Source organism: Leptomonas pyrrhocoris (genome assembly GCF_001293395.1).
Source record: "Leptomonas pyrrhocoris isolate H10 chromosome Unknown, whole genome shotgun sequence".
Lineage (NCBI taxonomy): Eukaryota > Euglenozoa > Kinetoplastea > Trypanosomatida > Trypanosomatidae > Leptomonas > Leptomonas pyrrhocoris.
Genome location: NW_015438359.1, coordinates 644219 through 668745, shown reverse-complemented (window position 1 = coordinate 668745; position 24527 = coordinate 644219). Strand labels below are relative to the sequence as shown.

At 59.0% G+C, this 24527-nt stretch overlaps 6 protein-coding genes across 8 annotated transcripts; all 6 read left to right on the top strand.

The window, feature by feature from the left end:
• Window positions 1–365: 365 nt before the first annotated feature.
• On the top strand, window positions 366–9935 carry ABB37_02045 (putative Dna polymerase zeta catalytic subunit; the record flags this gene model as incomplete). The annotated part of the gene is made up of 1 exon (XM_015798806.1): window positions 366–9935. One exon carries the CDS (start codon window positions 366–368, stop codon window positions 9933–9935), a length of 9570 nt encoding a protein of 3189 aa, XP_015662284.1.
• A 383-nt stretch (window positions 9936–10318) lies between these two features.
• ABB37_02044 (putative mitochondrial hypothetical protein) lies at window positions 10319–12828 on the top strand (the record flags this gene model as incomplete). 2 transcript variants are annotated; one of them, XM_015798805.1, is made up of 1 exon in its annotated part: window positions 10319–12828. In XM_015798805.1, exon 1 carries the CDS (start codon window positions 10678–10680, stop codon window positions 12826–12828), a length of 2151 nt encoding a protein of 716 aa, XP_015662283.1. In that variant the 5' UTR covers window positions 10319–10677. The 2 variants fall into 2 exon arrangements, with proteins under 2 accessions (XP_015662283.1, XP_015662282.1); XM_015798804.1 differs by having other exon boundaries at window positions 10447–12828.
• A 421-nt stretch (window positions 12829–13249) lies between these two features.
• Window positions 13250–15434, top strand: ABB37_02043 (acetyltransferase-like protein; the record flags this gene model as incomplete). Its single annotated transcript, XM_015798803.1, has 1 exon — window positions 13250–15434. Exon 1 carries the CDS (start codon window positions 13377–13379, stop codon window positions 15432–15434), a length of 2058 nt encoding a protein of 685 aa, XP_015662281.1. The 5' UTR covers window positions 13250–13376.
• A 581-nt stretch (window positions 15435–16015) lies between these two features.
• ABB37_02042 (putative mitochondrial hypothetical protein) lies at window positions 16016–17504 on the top strand (the record flags this gene model as incomplete). Of its 2 annotated transcripts, none has more annotated exons than XM_015798802.1 (1): window positions 16016–17504. In XM_015798802.1, exon 1 carries the CDS (start codon window positions 16401–16403, stop codon window positions 17502–17504), a length of 1104 nt encoding a protein of 367 aa, XP_015662280.1. In that variant the 5' UTR covers window positions 16016–16400. The 2 variants fall into 2 exon arrangements, with proteins under 2 accessions (XP_015662280.1, XP_015662279.1); XM_015798801.1 differs by having other exon boundaries at window positions 16020–17504.
• Window positions 17505–18108: 604 nt separating this feature from the next.
• Window positions 18109–20164, top strand: ABB37_02041 (putative mitochondrial mitochondrial carrier protein-like protein; the record flags this gene model as incomplete). Its single annotated transcript, XM_015798800.1, has 1 exon — window positions 18109–20164. The coding sequence occupies exon 1, from the start codon at window positions 19592–19594 to the stop codon at window positions 20162–20164; it is 573 nt and encodes a 190-aa protein (XP_015662278.1). The 5' UTR covers window positions 18109–19591.
• Window positions 20165–20887: 723 nt separating this feature from the next.
• On the top strand, window positions 20888–24452 carry ABB37_02040 (hypothetical protein; the record flags this gene model as incomplete). Its single annotated transcript, XM_015798799.1, has 1 exon — window positions 20888–24452. The coding sequence occupies exon 1, from the start codon at window positions 23019–23021 to the stop codon at window positions 24450–24452; it is 1434 nt and encodes a 477-aa protein (XP_015662277.1). The 5' UTR covers window positions 20888–23018.
• Window positions 24453–24527: the final 75 nt, after the last annotated feature.

Sequence of the window (24527 nt, the reverse complement as noted above, 5' to 3'; positions counted from 1 at the left end):
GCTCGGTTCATGAGCTTTCTTTTTTTGTTTCTCGAGAAGATCGAATACGCCTCCCTTTTATTATTATTATTATTATTAATATCTGTAGAACACGTCACCAACATCGATCTACGCACGTAGTGTGGCGCACCCTGCTTCTGTTCGCGTATTACGTTTCATTGACCGGAGTGTTGCGGTCCATCGTTTAGAGTTTTTCCACTTTTCCACGGATATCATTTGCAGCTCCTGGAAAGCCGATTTCGTTGCGCGTTCATTGGCACCTCTCGCATGGATCCCTCTTCCTACCCCCTCGAGGCGCAAGAATCAAATAAAAAGAGGAAGCTGACGAATAGTGACGCACAGCAGCAGCACTTCCATAAGCATTCATGTACTTCCAGGTGGTGTCCATCGCACACTCTCTCGAGAAGCCACAAGAGGAGCTGGGTGACGTGACGCTCTCCCCCGTCTTTCGCCGCGTATCCGCACGCTGCCCGGTGCTGCACCTCTTCGGCTACGTTCACATTCCCTCTGCGCATGTCGCCTCACCAGAAGCCCCCTCACCGTGCTCGGCAGCAGCGAGCTCTCTAGACAGAAAAAATAGTGTCGGCCGTCACTGGCACAATGAGCCGGTGCCGCTCGCCACTCTGCTGGAGCCTGCTGCCGACGGCACCACACCAAGCGCACCACCACCGCCGGCGCCTTCCTTTGTCAACGTGCAGGCGCACACACGCCCTGCTTTCACTTCGCCCTCGCCGAAGCTGGCTGTTGGCTCTGTACGTGTGGCGGAGCCGTCCGAGGAAAGCGACCAGACGTCGGCGAGTCTCCACCGACAGGAGGTGGTCCATCCTGCACTCGCACACACCCGCAGCAAGTCGAAAGAGGCCTTTCGAAGCTCGGCTCTGCTGCGGCTGCGGTACACCCAACGCCGCGCCTGCCTGCACGTCCACGGTTTCTATCCCTCTCTGCTGTTGCCTCAGTACAACCGCAGCGTATCGGCGGATCAGCTGGCCGCACAGCTGGAGACGGTGGTACTGCGCGTGTTGAGCAAACAGGGCGTCTTCGTACCTGGTCAGCAACTGGTACACGATGTTCGCGTTGTGCACCGCTACAACGTCTACGGCTACCGTCCCCACGCCTACGCGTTTTACCTGGTGGAGCTGGTGGACCCGAACGTGCAGCAAAAAGTGATGGAGGTTCTGCAGAGCACCCGCGAGGTCGGCGGGCGTCAGTGGCAGCTGTACGACGCTCACATGAAGTACCACACGCAGTTTATGGTGCACTGGCGCATCAACGGCATCGCACCGTTTCCGCTGCCGGTGCCGAGGTGTCACGTGCGTCTGCCCACCGCGGCAGAGTTGCGGCACCGCTTTAACCCCCCTTCTTCTTCCTCGTCTGACGAGGACAGCGGCGGAAGCGAAGACGCGCCATACAAGTCCGAGTGGAAGAGACGAAACGCGAGCTCCAGTCAGGGCGTTCATGGCAGTGGGGTGGCGGAGGGCTTCCCCTACGCCGGACTGCCCTTTCAGCGCTTTTGGCGGCCAGACGAGTTAGACCGACTCACGACGGCGGAGGTGGAGATGGACGTGTGCGCGCGTGACCTGGGTGAGCCTGGCGAGGGCGACGCGGCAGCCGCCGAAGGTGGCGCACCAAGCTCTCCATCACACAGGACGGAAACGGCCGACGTAACTGGAAATGGTGTCGTCCGTCGAGGCGGCGTCTCCGCAGGCGATAATTTGAGCTACACACGTCGGAGCATTCGACGGTACTTTAAAGAGCACGGGGTGGCCGATGCGCTGCGGGTGGCGGACACCATCGCGGTGGAGCGCCATCGGCACGCCGCAGCGTTGTCGGCTTCCGTGCCGGCCAGAGAGGACGCCTCTGCCTCAGCGGCTGTGCTGCGCTATGGAAATGTGGTGCAGATCCAACGGGCAGACCCGACGGTGCAGTGGATGCGGCACCGCATGCTGGAGTACTTGGAGCAGCGTCGTGCGAGTGCTGCCGCTGCCGCTGCTGCCGCAAATCCATCAAAGTGGAAGGCAGAGGGCGGCGATGATGATGATGCGGCAGAAAGCGGGCTGAAGGGCGTGTCAGTAAAGCTTTCTCCTGCTCCTCCGTTATCTGTGGCTCTTGTGGACTCTTCAACGGTGCCGTTTGCCGGTCTCGCACCGGCCATGACGGCCGCACAGCAGCAGGAGCAGCGTGCCATTCGCGCGCAGATGGTGGCCGAGTACAGCAAACCCGGCGGCGGGCACCGTCGCCACACCACGGTGCAAACCTACTCTGAGCGCCGTGTGCTGGTCCCGGCGTTGCAGCCGACCTTTGCGGAGATGGGCGCTGATGCCGTCACGGCGACGGGGCGCGGCAGCAGGCCGAGTTGCTCTGCGTACGGCACAGCCGATAACAAGGCGGAGCAGACAACCGGGAATGCACGCTACATCGGCTTCAGCGCCGACAGCCTCCAACTGTCACCCTCTCAGGACACCGCGACGCCCTCCGCGGTGGCAGCAATTACAGCGGAGCAGACGGCGGGGTTTGGCGTTGTGTTGCAGCCGTGGCTGCGTGGGATGTCCGCACCAGATGTGAAGGAGGTGGAGATGGCTGCTACGCAGGACCTCATGGCGGCGTTGGTTGCACGTTCCTCTGTATCGCTGGGTACGGCGGAGGCAGAACATCGAGCGTCGTCTCCGCACCCACCGGTGGCGCAGGGGGCAGAGAAGAAGGGCGAGGAAGGGGAGGCGGCCCACCACACGTGTAGCAGCTCCTCCGCGTTCTTCTCCGAGCCGCACAGGAGGTCTCAACTATCCGCCGCGGAAGAAGTGGATGCGCAGCTTCAGCTTAAGAGGTCGGCAGTTGACGCAGGCACTCCACCTGTGGATGCGGCGTCCGACGCGGTGGATCACAAGGGAGTCGCCTCTCAGCAATCCTCGTGGTTCTCGCAGTTGTCCTGGTCGTCGGACTCCTCATTTTCAAGCAGCGGAAGAGAAGCTACGGCGGCCGCTGCGGATGTCGTTGCTGCCGCGAAGAGGGAGAAGGACCGTGATGCGACGGCGAAGAGCGATCTTAAAGTTTCTCTGGGTTCTGTCGCACAGAAGTCACAGCCGCCGCTAGAAGCTGCGGAGCTGGCGAAGGCTGAGCTTCTCTTCGGACAAGCGGATCGACAGCGGCAGCGTCCACGGAAAGTGGAAGATGAAGAAGATGTGAAGTCGCCGCGAGACCTTCCGACGCAGAACCTGGGACGCCTGTCTGCGTGTTTATGTGATCCAATTTCAGGTAGCGATCGGGCAGAGAGACACGGCGATGCCCGCCTTTCTCCGCTATGTTTTCCACGCGATGTTGACGCAACGACAGGTTCTACACCGCCGCTCTCCTCCAGCGGTGCGTCAGAGCACCAGAGCTGCAAGCGAGAGGCGGGTGTCACTCGCCAAGCGCGGTGCTGTTCATCGCCAAGGACGAGTGAGAGCGCCACCACACGCCACACTGTGGGCGACTGCGTGGCCTTTGTCCGAGTGCATCCTCCCCACCAACACGAACAATTCAGCTCTCACGCGTTCAGTGCGCGAGGCGTTGACGACACGACGGTGTGCGAAGTGCTGGCCGCAGCGCGGATTGCGCAAGTAGCAGCAGACACCGTTGCCCTTCGGTGGTTTCTGCAGTTGAGCGAAACACATCTGGCAGAGGACGAGGCGGCGCTGGTGCGGCGAGGGGCGTGGATTCGTCGCACACGGTGTATGCATGTGCCACGGACGCCCAACAACGAACGTCCAAACCCCACCGAGAATCCTGTGCAACTGGGCGAGATGCTGTTAGGCGATGCGGTGGATGTGGTGCCGGCATCGGTGCTGGAGGAGGATGCTCTGCCGTCTGCCCTCGCCTACGCGGCGGCGCGCTCTGCACCCACTCAGCGACTTCTCGTCGATCACGACGTGCCGCACAAGTCCATGAGCGTTGACCACCGTGTACAGTCACTCCACGGCGCGCCTCACGAAGGGCGTAACGAGGAGAGTGAGGAAGGAACGGTGCATGTGTGGCCCGTGCACTGCTGCATCGATGCTCACTCGTACAGGAGCTGCAACAGCAAATGGCAGCGCCGGCGCAGCCAGTTTCCTCCCTTGCGTATCTTGTGCCGGTACCAGTACGTAATCCACGCCCGTGTCCTCACAGCCGTGACGTCCGACCTGTTCACCTCCTCTAGCGTTGTGCCGAACCCTCGCCGCCTAACCACACAGGATCGATCCTTTGCTGGGATGGCTGCCCGAAGACTCCACAGTTCAAAGACGCACTCGGGGACAGTAAACACCTCCACACACCCATCAACGGAGGTGGCAGGTGCCCTGCTGCGTTCTCCTGCCTCTCGACCATCGCAGCGCTCCTCCACGCATCCGCGGACATCACGCGTTCTTTTCACCCAGCCAGAACGGCTTACGTTGTCCGACGACGGGGATGCGGATGTAAGAGACGGTGGTAAGGAAGGCTTTCCTGTGTCGGCGACCTCTCGACCCCCTCTAGAAGGAGATGTGGATTTAGAGCTGGGCACTAGTAGAAAAGATGAAGGCGCTGAAGAAGAGGACGATGCCCAGCGAGTGTCGACGTGTGGCAGCGGTGATGGCGCAGAAGGCGAAGGTGAAGACACTCTTCTATTTCCGAGCAGCGCGTCGAGCAGCAGCAGCAGCAGCGGCGGTGGCGGCCCACCTCAGCGGATGTCGAGCCACAAGAAGCGAGATAGGAAAAGGGCACGTTTTGAGGGCGTGGGCTCGTTGGCCAGTTCCAGCGCGCAGACGGCGCTGCACCACACACGGCCCTCGCAGCTGCTGCGAAGTGCCGAAGGGAGTTCCTTTGCCGCCAACCCTTCACGTAAGCGCCGTAGCCGTGGGCACTATCGCGTGTCGACGCTCCGCATGCCAGCGCACAGCTTCATGGTGGGTGCGGTTCGCATTCAACGCAGCGTGCACGCTGACACTCGCCACGCAGCCGATGTGCTCCAAAGTCAGGAGCAGCTGCGATGGCGGCGCTACTCCGCAGCCATGGAGGACGAAGACGCACGCAGGGGGAGGGAGTCAAGTGGTGTGATTGGACCGGCGGTGTCGTTCTCGAATGCGAGCCTTGTGGACGAGGAAGAAAGTATCGCCGGCGACGCAAGGCTACCAAGTGACGGCCTCGCTAGCGTCTCTCACCCGGCCCAACCCAATCGCGACAGCACGCGTGCGAATGAAGAGGCCCAAAGGGAGGTGTTGATTAACTCCTCTTCCGCGTCGTCGTCTCCCCTCCAACACACGGTGAGGGACACCGCCGATGTGGCGCGAGACGCAGTGTCATCGTTCTCGTCCGTGGCGTCTGCCGACTCCGCTGCGGCTTCTGAAGCGTCGTCAGTGGAGGCGGTGGGCGTGGTGACCGCCTCCCAGCGCACCTTCCTTCAGCTTTTTCGACAGCCGGCTCCCTCCGACGCGAAGATGCGGATGGGCGGCACAGTGCTTCAGACCGGTGGCTCTCTCGGCCCCGCAGTGGACGGCGTCCCCCGCTGGTTCCGTGTCACGGCGAGCGCATGTGGTGAGGAGGAGGAGGGAGAAGAGAAGCAGCGGAGAGGTGGGGTAGCACACAAAGTGGCGGCGCTGCCTGCTCGTAATCTACCGCCTACATTGGCGAGTGATGGTGTGCGCATGCGGGTGTCTGCCGTGACCTGGCCGTATATGGCACCAACACCTCCACCGAGAGAGGGAAATCCATCACATCATGCTCTTTATGAGCCTGTGGAGGGCCCCCAACTCGTAGCGTGCACCTCGGAAGGGGAACCGGCTGCCACCGCACCCCCGCGTTCCACGGCACCCGCTCCCCGCGAAACGAAGTCTGCGAGCCACGTCCCTGCTCTCTCCCTCTCCCTCACACAGCAGCCTCAGCATCACCTGCAATGCCTCCTGCGGGTGCAGTATCTCGAGGTACTGCTCAACCGACGACCCGGCGAAGCGCTGGTGTCGACGAGTAACGTGCTGGCCGTCGCACTCGGCCAGGCGAGCACGGCAGCGGACGGCTCCATCGGTATACGTGTTTTCCGTGTAGCTCCTACGCCCAGAGAGGAGGAGAAAGAGGTCGGAAGGAGCAGTGGTGCCACTAAGGCCACCCCGATATCGCCGCCTGAGCTGCCGCTTTTCGGCCTGTGCTCTCCGGTCCAAGTGGTGACGGTGTCGGATGAGGCGGCGCTGTTGACGTGCGTGCGAGACGAAATCCTCGCCTACGACCCCGACGTGCTCCTATCTTGGGAGGGCTACAAGTACGGCTTGGGTTATCTGGCGCTGCGCTATCGAACCGTGCTGAAGCGCAGTCTGGCCGCGGACCTCTCTCGTATACGACAGCACCATGGCTATCCGCCGCGGCCGGCCACGACTGCACGTACGGAGGGACATCAACCAACGAAGGCGCGTGACGTTGACGGCAGCGAAGGCGGAAGGGGAGTTTTACGTCCCGCCGCCGCTTCCGTCTTGTCAGACCCACGGCACCTCCACACACTGCAGGAAGCGCGCAGAGTAGCGACGGGAGACGCAAGGGCAACGAACGTGATGACCGGCGACGTTTTGCGCGAGGCGGAAGGGGCGTCAGCAGCGAGAGTACAGTTTCCCACGGCACCACCCCCGATCGTGCCGCCGGCGCCCTCCCCGTCCACTTCCTCTTCCTCGTCCGCCTCCTCTACGGTGTTGAGCGATGACGTGGAGCAGGACGGGGATGAGGTAGACGAGGACGATGCGCAGGACGGAGGCGCGACACCATCGGGTTTCCGAGCACCCAACAACATCAACAGCGGCGGCGGCACCACGCGCATCGGTGGATGGCGTCCGGGAGGGGGATGGGGTAACCACCACCAGCAGCAGCAGCAGCAGTCTCACCAGCCCTATGGAGCGGGGAGTTCAGGCACCACCGCGAGGTCGACACGGTCATCAGCGAGTGAGTCCGCTGACGCTGCCGCCGCCTACTCGAGGCGTTTTGGTGCCAATGTGCACATCACGGGCCGCATCTGCACCAGCTTCGGCAAGGACCTACGGAAGGATGTGAAGATGCCGAGTTACGCGCTGCCTATGGTGCACGCCGAGCTGTTTGGGCAGCCGCTGCCGTACTTCACGGACACCTACTTGGCCGCTCTTTTTCACTCTACCGCAGACCCAGGTGAGCATCAGGCGGCGCTGCGCTATCTTGCGACGCGCGTTGCCGCCCCCCATCGCATCGCGTGTAAGCTGCACTGGTTCACGAAGCTGCTCGAGTTTTCGCGCATGTATGGGATACTGACGGAGGAGGTGCTGACACGCGGTAGTCAGTTCCGCGTGGAGGCCACCCTCCTGCGTTTAGCCCACCCATTGCGGTACGCCATGCTCTCGCCCAGCCTCATGCAGGTACATCGACAGCCCCGTATTGAATGTATTCCGCTCGTCATGCAGCCCAAGGCGGACCTCTATCGCAGAGACGACCCGATTGTGGTGTTAGACTTCCGCAGCCTCTACCCCAGCATCATCATCGCCTACAACCTGTGCTACACGACGTGCCTCGGCATGGTGCAACCCACTGCACACGGCCGCCTAGGCGTGCTGGCGGACTTTACCCAACCCGACTCGTTGTTGGCGGAGCTGCTGCCCGATGACGGTGCCCAGCACGACGGCGTTGTCTTCACGCCGAACGGCGCGATGTTCGTGGCGACCAGCACACGCGTGGGTTTGCTGCCGCAGATGGTGCAGGCCGTGCTGGACACCCGGTTTGAGGTGCAGGCCTCCTTCAAGCACATCGCCGTACCGATGCAGGACACGGCGATGCAGCAGCGACTGCAGGAGCAGCAGCTCGCCTTGAAGATGCTCGCCAACGTCACCTACGGCTACACCGCCGCGTCTTTCACCGGTCGGATGCCCTGTGTGGACCTCGCGGAGGCGATCGTCTCGCTGGGCCGGCAGACGCTGGAGCGGGCGGTGGCGCTGATCCACAGCACCGCGGCGTGGCGGGCGGAGGTGGTGTACGGCGATACCGACAGCTTATTTGTTCGCTTGCATGGTCGCACCTTATCGGAGGCCTTCATCGTCGGGCAGCAGATGGCCGACGCTGTCACGCAGTCCAACCCCTCCCCGATTCGGCTGCAATTCGAGAAGGTGCTGTCGCCGTGTCTCCTGCTGGTGAAGAAGCGCTACGCAGGCTACATGTGGACCTCGCCTACGCAGACAAGCCCCACATTCTTAGCGAAAGGGATTGAGGTGGTGCGACGCGATCAGTGCCCGGCGACTGCGCAGCTGGTGCACCGCATGCTTCGTCTGCTCTTTGACGGCTGCACGGCGGCCACGCTGAAGCACGTGTACTACACTGCAATGGAGAAGGTGCAGGCCGGCGCGGTGAACCCGCTCCAGTGTATTTTCCGCCGCGCGGTGAAGCTGGGTCGCTACGGGCGCGCGGGGGACGGGCACCTGCCACTCGCCGCCCGCCTCGCCCTGGCGCAAATGGAGACGGACGTGACGGAGACACCGTACTGGGGCGAGCGGCTACCCTATGTGGTGGTGCGGTCTACGCACTCCATTGGCCATCTCACCGATCAGGTGCTACACCCCGCCCACTTGCTGTACCTGCAGGACAAGCACAGCCTGGATGCATCGTACTATATCACGCGGAACATCAACTCCTCGCTGGACCGCATGTTTTATCTCGTCGGGATCAGCTTTGCGCAGTGGTACCAGACAATGCCGCGGCGCCGCACGGCTCACGCTGCATTGCTGAACCTACCCACTTTTATGAAGGCACAGGAGCAGCAGGTGAAAACACCAGAGGGCAGTCGTCCCCCTTCCGCCCCTCCTCCTCCGCCACCGCCGCACCTCCGCAGTCGCACGAGTGGAAGTGATCCGCAAGGTGCGCGGCTGCATCTGGCTTCGCAGCTCGCACTTCACATGCAGCAGCTACTGCGTGAGACCATTGATCCCTTGTTTCTGCTACGCCGCGAGACGCATCTTTGCACCGTGTCGACAGCGGTGATCAGCGACGATGACGACAACGGCGAGGCTGATGCGGAAGGCGATCGACGTAACGGTTCTGCTCGGTCCTCACCGCCGCCTCCGCCGGTGGAGGTGGAGGACTTGACTCGGCCCACAGTGCATGAGTTTGTCGACGTAGAGCAGCTCATGGCGACGCAGCGCGCAGGTCTGCCCTCTGCGGCCGCAGCTGTCGCTGCCGGTGGAGACAGCCGGTTAAAACCGCCGAGGCGCGCGGAGCATTCGCACTCTCGACGACGGCGATGCCGCGATGCCAAGGCAGACGGGAGCGGCGTTACGTTGGACACCTTCTACCCCCGCACTTTATGCATCGTGTGCGAGAAGGAGGCGGTGAGTCTCGATGACGTGCGACGCCAGCGCGAGGTGCTTCAGCGCGTTGTCAACACCCTGGGACACGGTGCAGGAGGCGCGGAGGCGGACGGTGGCGGGGTTGGCGAGCAGGTAACGCGCAGTCATGATCGTGCACACGCTGCGGCCGACGGAGAAACAGAAGCAGGTCATGCCTTCGCTGCCACGACGCCTCTCCAACTCCCTCCCATTTGCACCCGCTGCTGGAGCGACCCCTGCGCCCTCTACCTGCACGTCCAGGCGCGGTGTTGCACCGTTGGCCGGCAGCTCGACACACTCCACCACATCTGCGCTAACTGCATCGGCAGTGGTGGGGACTGGGGTGCACCGGCCCACGCGTTGTTTACGGCGGCGATGCCGGACATGGAGGACATGGACGCGTTTTCACCTGTGCGGGTGAGGGGCGGCACGGAGGGCAGCGCAGCAGCGACCACGTACTCTGTCGGGAGTGTTTCCCGGCACCTTCTGTTCGCCGCGCAGCTTTCTGCCCGCGGGGTGCCGCACGGGTGTGTCTCGATTGACTGCGCCGTCGGCTTCGAGAAGAAGTGGGTGACGGAGCAGTGGCAGCAGTGGCAGGCGGTGCAGAGGTTTTTAAGGGGCGTCATGTGAGGGGATTGCGGTGCCTCGGAGGACACGCATCAAGGGAGGAGCTTTTATTAACTCCCTCTTAGGATGTTCTGCTACTTAAATGAAACGTAAGGGTCAACCGTACACGATGCCTCGACGAACCACTGCGACACGTCGACGGCTGATAGTCAAGCGGCGCTGATAAGGAGATCACACGTGTCTCTGGGCTTTCATGTGAATCCGTGTTGCGCCGCACAACCGTTGGCAGGACAAGCACGAAGAAATGGCGGCTCTTCAGCTCATCTGCAGTACTTCACTTCATTTGCTTCTTTTCGTTCTCTTACGTCTCTGCGCGACGCTGTGCGGACGTGCGTGTGCGTGTGCGTGCGCGCGCGCCCCTTCACTGTTGTTTGTGCGGATGCGCAGCACCGCGAGAGCGTCATTTCTTTTTTCTCCCTTTGCTGTGCTTTTCATTTCGTTGAGTCCCACACGCTTTACGTGACGGTGTTCACGCCGCCGTCTGCAACCCTCTTCTTCTGTTTTGTCGTGCCAAGAGGATAATAAGCAAGTCATCTGTACCAAGGTGGAGGTCCCCGAGCACATATCCCCCCCTCCCCCACCAGAGCACGTTGTTTCCCCCGCTCAAACCGCCGCTGCTGCGTTACCCTTCCTTATGCCTCCATCAAGCGCGCAGCGTGGGTGGCGCCTCCAGCACCTTTGCGCGTCAGCTGCCACCTCTACATCTGCTCTCGCACGTTACACGTCCATTCGATCGCGGTGCAGCATGCGACTGCCTCTTCACCGAGCATCTACGTGCGGTTTCCAAAGAGTACCAGAGAAAGCGTTGTGGGCGCCGTGGCGTTCATGTCACTCCGCCAACACATCTCTAAGTACTGCAGCGACAGCCCTCAGCACCACGTCTGCGTCCCCGTCGTTTCTCTCTGCACTCCTCGAGCCAGAAGAGACGATTCCGCTAGAGGACACCACGCGGACCTACACTACAATGGACGTCGTGGAGCGCTGCGAGGTGTACAACCCCCGCGAACCCAACGTGACCAGCCACGACGACGCATCGGCAGCAGATTCCCTCGACGGGGCCACGGTGGGACCGCTGCAAAGAGCGCATGCGGAGGGAAAGCTGTGGAGCCACTTCGTTGGCGCGCAGTCCTCGTCGGCTTCTTCCTCCTCCGCTGAACCACCAGGGTGGTTTGTGCAGCTCTGCAAGGACCTCTACTACCGCACCGACAGCAGCACGCCAAACGCGCACAACGTGGACTCGTTAGATGAGACGGCGCGCGAGAGTGACCCGCTGGCACAGCGCCACGTCGAAGCGGCTCAGCGGGCAAGCAACTGGCGAGGCATGCCATCTGTAGAGAGGTCCTCCCGGCACGACGATCTTCCTCAACAGCAGGAGTCTTCCGTGGCCCCCCACCGTGCGGACGACGCCATCGAGGTCGATCCTTATACCTGGCTGCCCTTCGATCTTTTAGATGTGAAGGACTACCTCGTAGGCCCCTACGTCTTCCCTCCCACCTCGACCTACACCACCGAACAGAAGGTGAAGCTGTGTCTGGGGCAGCGGCAAAAGGAGTACGTGTGCTTCTGCCGCACCTACTGCTTCCCTGAGCGGTGGCAGATCCCCACCTCGATGGGCACGCAGCCGGCACGCTTGTGGGTCGACCCAAGCTGTCCAACGCCCGTTGTTTTCCTTCAGCTCTCGCCGGATTTCCCGCCGGCCATGTGGCTCCCAATTCGGGCTACCGTCGCCGCTGTTCGCGGCGTGCTGAGCAGCTTTGCGGCACAGGCCTTCTTCCACCGCGAGGAGCAGCACGCCGTGTTTGAGCAGCGCTACGAGACGGCGAAGCGCGTGATGGAGCTGCAGCGGCTCCCCACCTCCCATGAGGGCGACGTCCTACGCTTTATGGCTTACGAGGCCCGCAACACCCCCTACCTCGACGCCCCTCTGCGCGAGTACGCGAATCAGCAGGAGTTTTTCCTGGGCGAGTACGACGACCCGGAGAGGCTGCTGGAGCACGTGGACTTGTGCCCGTTTTTCTTCGCGATGCCGCAGCTGCGCACGGTGACCGACCCGCACGCGGAGCGGATGGTGCCGACGGTGGAAGGGGCCGGCGTGGTGCCGTCCCTGTACCGCTGCATCTTCTCCAAGGCCCTTATCCAAATCTCGGTGCACCTCTCCGCCGAGGTGAAGCTGCCGCCGCAGGACCCGGAGAGCTTTTACTTTCTGTGGAAGGACTCGCAGGTGGTGCCGAAGATGAAGATACCGGTCTTCGCGCGCGTCAGCTGGCCAGACAATAACAACCTGAGCGGGGGCGGCCTGCTCGGGCGGCGCTTCAACCGACTCTTTCAGACCGAGTTCGCCTCAGACGTGCCGGTCGACGCTATTATCGGCGTCTTCTACGTGATGCAGTGGGCGCAGCGAGTGCACGATCTCCTCGGCGTCGTCGGCATGCGGCAGCGCGTCGCGGAGTTGGAGGCGGCCACACAGCTGCCGGAGGCCGCGAAGCTGTACCCCGGCACGCGTGAGATCCCCAACCCCGAGTACACCGCGCAAGAGCGGCTGGGCATGCACATTCAGTACCTGAGCCACCTCGGCGATCCGCAGATCCTCGATACAATTGCGGCGGTGCTGCCGGCTGCCGCGGCGCCGGTGCGGATGGGGTGCGCGAAGGCGGCGCTGATCGCCGGCGACCGGGAGCTGTTTCGGCGGATTGTGTCGAGTGAGCCGCCGGGCCGCATGCAGCATTACATGACGAAGTTGGTGGTAAAGCGCAAGACGCGGGACCTGGTGGACCCGGAGCCGCGTCTGCTGGAGGATCAGTACGAGTTTGCAGCTCCGCTGTGGACGAAGCGGGGCACGCGCATCGACCGCAACACCTTGGAGGGCGCCGTGGATGCCGCGCGGCTGCTGCGCTGAGATGGGTGACGCAGGCAAACAGAAGATGCGGGAGAGGGCGGTACAAGCTTGACAGCTATTGCCTTGCTATAGTTTCATCTTGGGATATGCGACGGTGTGCACGTTGTTGGGTTGGTTTCACAGATAATATAAAGAAAGTACAAAAAGGGAAAAACAGTCAAGCAGAGGGAATGCGAGATCCTTTATATCACAATGTCGCTGTCGCCGCATTCTAAAGAAAAAAGAAAAACAGCAGGTGAGAAGTATCCGCAGCTGATGCAGCGTGGGACGACTTGCAGGTGCCTTTGAGGTCTCTTCCTTTCTCCTTTGCCACTTTCCCTCCTCCTCTTGCGAATACTCGGTTGTTTTTGTGCACGTCGTTTCTGCTTGGTTTTCATGGCGGAATGCGGCCTTACCCTTCTCAAACGCGCCTATCCAACCAGGTCCTTTGAGAAGAGATTCTCTCACTGCCCATTTGAAAGATATCTGCTCTGCAAGCTCTTTCAAGTACACTTACTACTCTGGGAAGTGTCAATTCATTAGAAGCGGTAACTAGGACGAAGACAACCATGTCCACCCCAGCATCTGAGGCAGCCAACACGGCTGCGCCGTTGCGCTCCAGTGAAGAGGCCGAGCTCAAGCGACCGCGTGTGGAGGGAACTTCTGCGGTGACTTCCGCATCGCCTCCCCCCACCGCCCTTTCGACCCTTCACATCAGCGCCAAGGAGTCCCGCTTCGAGGGCCGCCACATGCCCTCCTCCTTCCACACCCTACTTGGCACCTACGCCGTTCCCACCGAAGCGAAGGATGTGGAGGACCTTGTGGGCGGTCACGAGGACTTCAGCGACCTGCCGGAGGACCGTCGACAGGCGCTGATGCAGTCCGTCCGCACTCTCATCTCGAAGATCGCCGGGGCGAAGTCAGCGAATCAGCTGGAACACCTTCGCGTGAAGGCGTCACGGCTGCCGGGCTTTAAGGACACGGCACGGAAGTCGGAGCTGACGGCGGCGTACCGCCAGCTCGTCCGCGAGGGAGCCATCCGCGAAAGCCCCGTGGTGGAGGAGTTGCTGATCCGCAAGAAGGGGAAGTCCCACAGTGGTGTGTTAGTGGTGACGGTCTTTATGGGCCCTGGGGAGTTCAGCTGTCCGAAGGACTGCTACTACTGCCCGAACCAGCCGGGCATTGCGCGGAGCTACCTGCTGAAGGAGCCCGGCGTGCTGCGGGGCTTCCGCAACGGCTGGGACCCCATCAGCCAGTTCTACGACCGCGCCAGCGCCTTGGAGAACAACGGGCACGTGGTGGATAAGATCGAGCTCATCATCCTCGGCGGCACGTTTTCCTTCTACCCGGCGCAGTACGTGGAGGAGTTCATGACGGCGTCCTTCTACGCTGCGAACACGTACTACGACTCCGCCCCGCTGCGAGAGATGCGCAGTCTGGCTGAGGAGATCACCCTCAACGAGGAGGCGCGGTGCCGCATTATTGGTGTGACGGTCGAGACGCGGCCAGACTACATCAACGCGCGGGAGCTACGCCGCTTCCGTAGTCTCGGCGTTACGCGTGTGCAGCTCGGCATTCAGCACCTGGATGACGATATTCTGAACGTCATCAATCGCGAGTGCCCGACGGCGAAGACGATTGTGGCGATTCAGCGGCTGCTGGATGCCGGCTTCAAGGTGGACGCGCATTGGATGCCCGACCTGCCCGGCAGCAGTTTTGAAAAGGATATGGAGATGTTCGAAACGCTGTTCTCGGACGAGAACGAGGCCTTCCAGGTGGACCAGTGGAAGGTCTACCCGACCGCCACCGTGCCCTTCACGAAGATCAGCGAGTGGTACGCGCAGGGCCTGTACAAACCCTATGCAGAGTTGGAGAACGGCGCCTACATGGTGAAGCTGCTCGTGTACATCATGGAGCACTGCCCCTACCGCATCCGACTTAACCGAATCATCCGCGATATCCCGACGACGTACATCATAGGAGGCGAGAAGCGGTGCAACCTCCGCCAGGTCATCGAGGAGGAGATGCGCGCACGCCACATACGCTGCAAAGACATCCGCGAACGCGAGTGCAAAGGCAGCCCCATCGATCGCGCGAACACGCACTTCTTTGTCGATACATTTCGCGCCAGCGATGGTACTGAGCTCTACCTCTCCGTCGAGAACGGCGACCGCACGCAACTGTACGGTCACCTTCGCCTGCGCCTTCGCGATGATGCGACGGTCGAGGAGCGCAACATTCTCCCGGTGCTGCGCGGGTGTGCCCTCATTCGGGAGCTGCACACTTACGGCAAGCTCATCGCGGTGAGCCAGCACAACACCGGGCACGAGACGCAGCACGTCGGCGTCGGCACCCAACTTATGCGAGAGGCGGAGCGGATGGCCTCCGAGCACGGCTTTGCCCGCACGGCGGTGATTGCGGGGGTGGGGGTGCGCCGGTACTACGCCAAGTTGGGCTATCACCTGGAGGAGACGTACATGGTGAAGGATTTGGGCTGCACGGCCACGGCGATCACGGAGGACCAGGTGGTGCAGGACGACGACAACGAGAACTCCGCCTACCAAGGATTCGTCAACTCGGTCAAGTCTTTCTTTGGGTTCGGCGCGTCGAGCAGTCCGCGGAGGTAGACGCGATCCAAGAAAGGGAGGACGTGACGCTCTGAGAAGAAGAAAAATAATAATAATAGTTGATACGTTGTCTCCGCGAGGTGTTCCCTTCGGCCAACATGCTGCTGCTATGGTTCTTAAATACATAACACTATATATATACCTTAGTGCAACGAAACTGCACCGCTTATTCAGCTTCTTTTTCCCTCCACCTTCGTTTAATAATAAAAAGGGAAAAACATTAAATCGAGGAAGTTCGTTTCCAGATTAAGCTTTCTGCTTTGCCTTCTGTAAGGGAATACCTCGACTGTGAAGTTGAACACGACCATTGTATATAGGTAAAGGGAAATACGTAGACAGAATTCAGTTGAATACACACACGCATTCGAAGCAGAAATGCAGCGCTCTTGAACTCTTCCCGCTTGCCTTGTTTGGAGAAAGCGACGGCGCTGTTGCGCGTCGCCGTCTCTTGCGGGGCGATGACTCTTACTCTTCCTCTCCTCTCCTCTGTCCAGCGTGTCGATCTTCTTTTCTGTTGTTCTTCCTCCCTTTTCTTTTTCTCCCTGTGTCAATTCGAGTCTCAACACACTTCTGTGACATCAGCAAGTTGCGCCGCTTCAGTCTGCTCCACGTACGTGCGGACAAGTAACGCAAACTAACAATAAATAATAAAAAAAGAAGAGAGGGCGCCTGGTTTGTTTGCCGGCTTGTAGCTCGGCAATCGTGCTCTTCGCAATTCGAAGCAAACCCTTCGCGGTAGGTCAGGCAACACATTACTGTAGCAAGAAGAGCGTATTACCGAATTACTCTTGCTGTTTAGCACCATGAGACGCGGCAGCTTTGCACGTGCTGTTGTAGCGCAAAGCACCGCCGCCACCACCTCCTGCTTTCCTTCGCTCATCCCTTCCACTGCCGCCGCAGCCGTTTGCGCCGTTCCTTTGCACACCGCCCGTCGGCACAAGTCCTTCGCCGAGAAGATAACACGACATGACCCTCATGCGCATGGGCAACGCGCACGAGCCGCGGTCCTACACCTCGAAGGATGCCGGCGGGGGCCCTCAACGAGGTGCGGGTCACGACCCGGTCTTCGCAGCCTACGTGGTTAATAAGCTGACAGGGCCGCTGAAGCGCAAGATGGGCAACCAGCCAGAGGATTTCCTCAACGTGGATGAGGCAAGCAAGTGGATGGACGCGAAGCACGCGGCGAAGGTCCTGGGGATCAAGGAAGAAGACCTCCCGAAGCTGAATCGAGAAGTTTTAGAGGAGAAGTGGCGCAAGACGTACAAGGAGCGCACGAACGCGCAGCAGGAGGAGGTGCTCATTGCGACGGAGGTGCTGCTGGAGTACCTCGATTCGTCCGTGTTTATGAAGAAGAGCCGACAGTACTACCGCAAGTTCATCGACAACGCCCGTGCGGAGGTGGAGCAGGAGCTGACGACGGAGCGCAGAAACCGCAATCAGTCGCTCATGTGGCTCTTCGGCTTCGCCATGACAGGTGCGTGCTTCGTCGTGCTCTTCGTGGCCTTCTCCCGCCGCTACGTTACCCGCAAGGATGTGCACAACATCGGTGCGAAAACCTCTGAGTACTTCGTCATGACCTTCTTGCAGCCCAAGAACCCCGAGCCGAAGCCGGACTACAACACCCGCTACTTCAACACGCCGACATCGATGGAGATCGATCAGAAGTCTGGGCGATACGCGAATCAGTTCATGGGCGATGAGGCAGCCCGGCATGCCGCGGAGGCTGCGGCGTACACGGAGCGGGAGTCGGCGGAGGTGTTGAAGCTGTTCAACGACGAGCGAGAGCGCGGGGCGCGGGATACGCAGAACGAGTTAGCGCGTGAGAGTCGCGTTGCTGTCTACCTACCGGAGGAGGTGCACCACGGCGAGCCGCGACCCGTCGCACGCGCCGATACGCCGACGGCGTTTGAGAAGATGACGTTTCGCGATTTCAGCAACATGCTGGCGAGCAACTTCGGTGGTGGATCTCGCTTTCAACGACTGACGGAGGAGACGTCGGCGCGCTCTGACAAGCTGTACTCCGCCCGTGAACGTTTGGGCGTGTCGTCACCCAAATCAGACGAGCCGTAAGGCGGCTTATATATATTTGCACAGAATGGGGAAGGAAGCTCTTCATCACTTCAATGGAAATAATTTGTGTGAGCAGCTTTCACTTGATTGGAGAAAGGAAAAATGCCTTCTGAGTATTGTCGTCACATCTTCATTTTTGTTCTTTTTCTGTCGTAGGTGGGAATCGCATCGGCGCAGTGTTGTGAGCGCCACTTTGATTCTTTTCTTTTCTACAAGGCACACCTGACAGGATCACGCACCCCCCTTCGTGCAATATACCCTCCTGCTGCGCCGTATGTACCGGCAGCAGATACATATCTGGACACGCATGACGGCCGCTTTAACCAGAAAGTCCTGTCTTTTTTGAGATAGGGCGACGCTCACAAAAGGTGCCTCAGATGATGGGTTCGCTTTTGGAAAGCGAAGAGAATACCTGTGCAGTGCTGCACGCGGCGCATCCGTGACCGCAACTCCATCTGTTTTCCGACGAGCACCATGCCGTGAAGCGCTGTGCTTTCTCGAACTCCAGCAGCCGTCGCGGATCCCATTTCTTGCTTGCTGTCGCCCCTATCTGTTCTCCCCTCTACTCGTTTTGTTTTCAACGTCCAACTCGTACCCGCACGCAGCTCGCCCCATCAAACACACCAACTACAGCGGAAGCAACTCCCTGTGAGGCCCACTTACGCTTCATCGTGCGTCACCGCTTCTTTACCTGTTTCGCTCAAAAGGATAGTAAAGGGACATTCGTGAGAGCTGCTTTTGTTTTCACGACACTCACCGTCTCCACGTCAACTCCGACTTGACGGTCGTGCTTTGTTGATCTGCATCTGTGTTTCATATCTGCTTTAATAAGTATCTCCTTTGTCAAGAACAAAAGAGACCCCCCCCACACACACCTTTTTTCTTCAAAAGAGGAAACTAAATACTTCGCCATAAGCTTCAATACGGCTTTCCGGTTCGTTGTTCTTTTAATAAGTGCGTGACGTAGTCAGCTTTTTCGAGTTCATTTCTAACGTATACACACCTTTTTCTTTTCATTCGAAGAGGCACTACTTTTTCTTCTTTCCTAAAAGTTGTTTCTGGCACTGCCATCTTTATTAGTAGTAATATTTCTCTCTAAGAGAACACCCTGGTGACCTGGTAAAGAAAAAGAAAGACCTTTCTTGCTCTTGTACATATCCGTTGCTGACTTGCGTGGGTTGTGTGTGCGTGTGTGTGTGTGTGTGTGTCGGGGGGGGGGGGATAGCCGCTGATTGCTCCTGTGCTCTTACGTAAGCCCGTGCCGCATCTACACAACAAACGGAATCGCAGCCCACGCAAAAGAAAGTATCACGACGGTCTCCTCCTGCATTTTTTATTCGGTGATGTATTGAAGGCTTGATTCATCGTTTAGCTCCTTTATTGTTATTATTATTATTGCTTAAGAACACTCATTTTAACTTTTATTTCGTAGAAAGGAGGAATGTTTGCGCAGTCCGATCCTTCTGAACTCGTGCATCGACGCGGCGAAGGCGCTGCATCGTACCCCGCCACCACCTCTGGATGGCCTAGCGCGTCTTCCACCGTAGCTGGCCGCAAGGCGTCTTCAGTACCTTCCCCTGCTCTCCATGCACATACCACCACGACCGCTGCTGAGACAAGCAGCAACACGCTGTCACAGCAGAGGCATTCTGCAAGGGAGCCGTACGCCGATGCAGAAATCACCGCGATAGCGTCGTCCGCGGCGGCGGTGCTCACCAAGGCCTTTTTGCACCCCCTGGACACGCTGAAGTGCCGCATGCAGCTGCTGCGGACGGACGTGCCGCTGCCCAACAGGAATTACCCCCTTCGACAGGGATTTTTCCACACTCGCCTTCGCCAGCTACGATATCAGTTCGCCGGCCAGTGGGCGCCGAAGTACCTCTATGGGGGACTGCCGGTGAAGCTCGTCTTTCTACGTTCCGTATCAGGCCGTCTACCTCACCAGCTACAACTTTGCGCAGCGCACGCTGCAGAGTGACAGCGGGGAGAAGCTGATGGATGGCACGCAGCGCAGGCCCGCGTACGTTTGGCAAACGGTGCTCGCTGCCGTCTTCGCAGAGACCGCCACCTGCTGTCTGCGTGTGCCGATGGAGACGATGAAGATGCGGGTGCAGTCGGCCGCCACCACCGGCTCCCTGCCGGCGATGATACAGATGTGGCAGCACGGGCTGCGCTCGAACGTGCGCCTGCTCATCCCGCACACCCTCATTCACGATATTCCCTACTCCGTGATTCAGTGGGTGGTGTATGAGACACTACGACCGTGGACGCAGCAGTGGGGGGCGAAGCTGCACGCACCACCGTCGTCGTCGTCCGCCGACGGAGCGCTGACCTCCGCGAGCTTTTTTTCACGCTACGGTGCGGAGCTGGCGCGGACCTTCTTCTCTGGCGGCTTTAGCGGCCTCTTAGCCTCCACCATCACGGTGCCACTGGATAACATCCGCACGCGCACGGTGGTGGCAACGGCCAGCGACCCCGCGTTGACGGTGCGGAAGGTGGTGCGAATAGCGTACGAGCGCGAGGGGCTGCGTGCGTTTGTGCGTGGCGGCGGCATGCGAGTGGTGTGGGTGACGATGAACATGGCGTGCTTCTACCCGCTGTTCGAAGGCATTCGCTCTGTCTTGCAGTGCCGTGCGCAGGCAGCAAAGAACGGACCATAAGAGCGAGCGAGGGAGAGGGGGAGCAGTTGAACTCGGCCGGAGACCGCGGAGGGTGCTCGCACTCACTTCGACTTGACAACCTGCGTCATCGGCACAACTCCACAACCACGTACGATGAAGGTCTGCTGCTGCGGTTTCTGACTCCGTTGGACACTCGCCGATTTCAAAAAAAGAAGAGGATATCCCAGCAGCTACAAAAAGACACGTGCAAAGGACAACGTGCGTTGCTGCTTGACGTGCAGTCAGCAGGAGTTTGCGCATCAAACACAAGCAAATGTAATTTAGTGCTGCCCGACCGAATTGAGAGCAACGGCCAAGTGCGACTCAACATCTGTTGTTGGTCGTTCTTTTTTTTTCAACTGTTTTTTCAACTGCCGAGTTGAGTGCCATTGCCGTCTCTTGATTCTCCGCCACTTTCGTCTGCGCGCTTGTTTTGATTGTTTTATCTCTGGCAGGAAACACGCCTTCTAGTCAACAGCACCAATAACTGCAAAATAATAATAATAATCTCCTGCATGGCGATTCCTATTCACGCGCGCTTGAGCATGTCGAAGCGCATCAGCGAGGAAAAAGGTACCGTGTAAAGACAGAAAGGGAGGCGTCGGGCACTTCTTTCACGTGCGATCTATAAACTATTTTTGCATTTGGCCTAACCAATGCAGATTTCGCCGATTCAAGATACCTGTTTCTTTCTTCCTTTCTTTCTTTTTCTTTTCCTTTTCAGTGCGTATTGTTGAATCGCACGACTCAGTGAGTGTTGTACCTCTTCTGTTGTCGCGTACACGTTTGCGCACGCATTTGGGTGACTGCGAGAGTGAAGTGCACGCATCTGCCACGCAGCAGCAATTTACCTCGAGCTGCCTTCGGCGAAGTGCTCTTATTATTTCTTTCTGTATGTGATGCTCCCTTTTTTGTTTTTTCTTGAAGTGTGTTTACTTGTCGCTTCTTCCTTTATTCCACGATCTTCACGGCTGCCCGAGTTGTCGGTGTATCACCCGAACGCCAAGAAACAACAACTGAGGAGAAGATCGTCGTTGTTCGATGAATGGGACGGGAAAACGAAACAGTAATGGGTATTTCATTGCGCTCTCTCGTTCCATGCAGTGTTCTCCTAACCACCTCTTTTTTCGTTTTGGTTAGTAAGGTTTTCGCTTTGCGGTGTTTGTTTACTTATTAATCCACAGCTGCTGTGGAGTCAAAGTTACGCCCACGGCAAACGAACAAAAAAAGGAGTAGAAGAAAATGCATAGGCCTACAACTCTCGGTGCTGACGCACTGCCACAGGAACACGCACACCCATTGGTTGCTTCCCTCGAGCTCGCCGGATCCCTGCCCCTCTCTCCCCCCCCCCCTCTCCCCTTGGCGGTCAGACAAGCGATGCGGCACGAGCTCCCTCATCAATGTGTGCCAGCTTTATGCAATGGCATGCTTTCTGTTCTGTGGTTTTACAGCTCGTACGGATTCACTGCAATGACGCCACCTCACTTCTTCTTCTCCCATTCTCCCCTTCGGTCTTTATTATTAATGCTGTGTGATTTCCTTTCGCCAACCGTTGCCGTTGCGCTACGCTGGCTAAACGGCGAATTCTCCCCTTCATCTTGCACATTTTCATACGTGTGCTGAGTAGTCCTATATTCTTAAATTTTCCCCGTTTTCGCTGTTGACTTTTTTTTTGCTTTTCTTCATCTTGTCGCACGCCCTTTTTTTTTTTTCGGGAGACGACGGCGACGTTTCGCGTCTTCTTCTGATTCCTGCTGCGCAACGGATATTTTTCTCTTCTCTTTTGCGTTTGCCAAGTTGCTGACTTTTCTTTTCTCTTTATTTTCCTTCTGGTCTTCTTGTTGTGCTCCTCCGGATCGGTGAGGATAGTGCGAGGGCTACCTGTATACGTAGTGGATGTAATTTTTGTTTTGTTCTCTGTGTTTAATACTTTCCCTGTAGTTTCCTGTTTTGTTTACCAGCTCCTCGTGCTTCGTCTTTTCTCCTTTAAAAGCGTTCGATCTCCAGTGCCGCTTGTTTTTCTGTCCTGCACGCCATCGCTTATCCGCACCGACGTCGTGCGCCAGACGCGTCTGGTGAAGGACCCCTGCGAAGGGATCTCGCTGAGCGCGACACAAACGGAGCAGCGAAGTCTTCTATTTTTGCACATACGCTCACAAACGAAATTTATATATCTTCAAGACTTGCCTTCGAGAAGGTGAAAGGAGAACCTGCGAGGGAGAGAGAGTGAGCGTCCTTGTGCGTGTTTAATAGACTGAATACAATCAAATAGCTGCGCGGCTGCAGCGCCTCTGTCACCGACAGCGAGAATCGGAGAAGGGAGAAGTCGTCGTCGTTTTTTCATTCTTCTTTTTCCAAAGACGCGACTTCTCTTTCCTCCCTTTTCTTTGAGTAACAACGGAGCTTTTTTTTTCTACTTTTGGCGTTATTTATTTTCTTTTTAGTGCGGTACTTGACCGTCGGCGTGTGGCTTCTCTCGCGTAACTAACCGAAACACTCGATAATAATAACAATCGCCTCCGCCTTGGGACTCTTCTTTTCTTCTTTAGGGCTAATACTTCTCCCGATATTCCACCAACCTCCACGGCAGAAAAGGAAGGCGGTCTCCTGACCCCCTCCCCCCTCCCCTTCATTCATACAACGAGAAACATAAAACGCTGCGAAAGCTCCCAGCTCCGTATTTACACACCTCTTACCTTTTTTCTCTCTCCTGTTGTTGTGGGACGTGCTGAACGGCGGAGGCTGCACCCGCACCCGCACACACGCACGGTGGAGCACGCAAGGGAATCAACAAGGCGTGCTTGCAGACCCTCTAACACCCCACTCCTCGTGACTCTTGCACTTCCCTCCATTCATGGACTCCACGCCCACGCCCACGCCCTCCACCGCCCCAGCGTGGGCGGAGTTTACGCACGACATCTGTGAGCAGCTGAACTGCAGCAAGTGCATCGTCCTGGTCGGCGAGGCGGCCCTCATCGATCCGGTGAAGCAGCTCGTGGATGAGGCGTGCCGCAACGCCGCAGTGGTGAAGGCCTTCACCGGTGTAGCGAAGGGAGGCGCCGCCACGGAGCAGTGCTGTGCGCCGACAGACATGCCACACGTCACCTTCACAAGCGAGGAGAACCAGCAAATGGCGCAGAAGTGCATGGCCGTCTTTGGCCGCGTTCCTTTTCTCGCCGTCCTTGACATGCGCGACGACGACGATGAGCACTCCTTTGTGATGGACTTGCAAGGGAGAATCAGCGCTGACATGCCCGCCACCACGGCCGCAGCCCTCACAAAGGCAACGGTAGAATTTTTGATTCGAGTCGGTCGTGGATCGGAGCCGCGGTGCCGCCAGGGCGCAGCTCCTCCGCCACACGACGTATTTGAGCCAACGCACGGTGCGGTGCTGTGCGAGGGACGTGCCGCAGTGACTTCCACATTTCCACGCCTGATTGGAATCACGCAGGCGGACACCGCCACGACGTCAGGGCTCGGAAGCTGCAGCACCGCCACTCCTACCTGCGGTGCCCTCTGCGTCTTCTGGAGCTACCGCTGCCCTTGCTGCCCCGGTGTGTTGATGCTCATTGAGGCGCTGGTGAACCTAATTCGACTGGTGGCGGCCCGTCACGCCGAGCACCCGTCGGGCAACGTCTCTTTCGCTTTCCCGTTTGTCGCTGCAAACATCGACGACAACGACTTTACGCAGGAGGAATGGCCAGTGGCGGAACGGGAACAAGTGGTGCCGTCCCTCGTTGCCTACCCTCCCCCCTCCTACAAGCCGGTCGTGTTCACCGGGGAGCGCCTGCCAATTCGGCTGGTCAGTTTCATCTGCCATCACTGCCTCCCATCAGGTGAGCTCGTCGCGTGCACGCCGCACATAATGGAAGAGGTCTCGAGCGTCGCCTCGAAGCTGTCTATCGACGAGTTAATGACGGTGATGGAGGAGGGCAGCGAGGGCTACGAGGCGGCCACGCAGGCCTATGCAGCGTTCACACGCGCTGACGCGACCGCCGAGGCGCGAGAGAGCCTCTACGCCTCCTTGCACGACGCACGAGCTGCGGCGTTGCCCTTTTCGCTAGAGGCGGAGGTGCGACGGATGGCTGCCGAAGGCGGAGCGGCGGCGGCGGGGTCGTTGAGTGACGCCGTGCGGGAGAGCGAAGATGGCGGGGAGGAGGTGGATGAGGAGGATGACGCGGCGGAGTTGAAGGGCGGTGGCCGGGCGGCGACGGCGGTGGCCACAGCATCGGCGACCGCAGCGCCTGTTGTCACGGCCGCCAGTTCCTACAAGCGATCCCGTGAGTGACGAAGCGGGGGAAAGGGTGAAGAGGGGGTGGGGTGAGGTGGGGAGGGACGCTTCTGCCGCTGCAGTGGAAGAGAC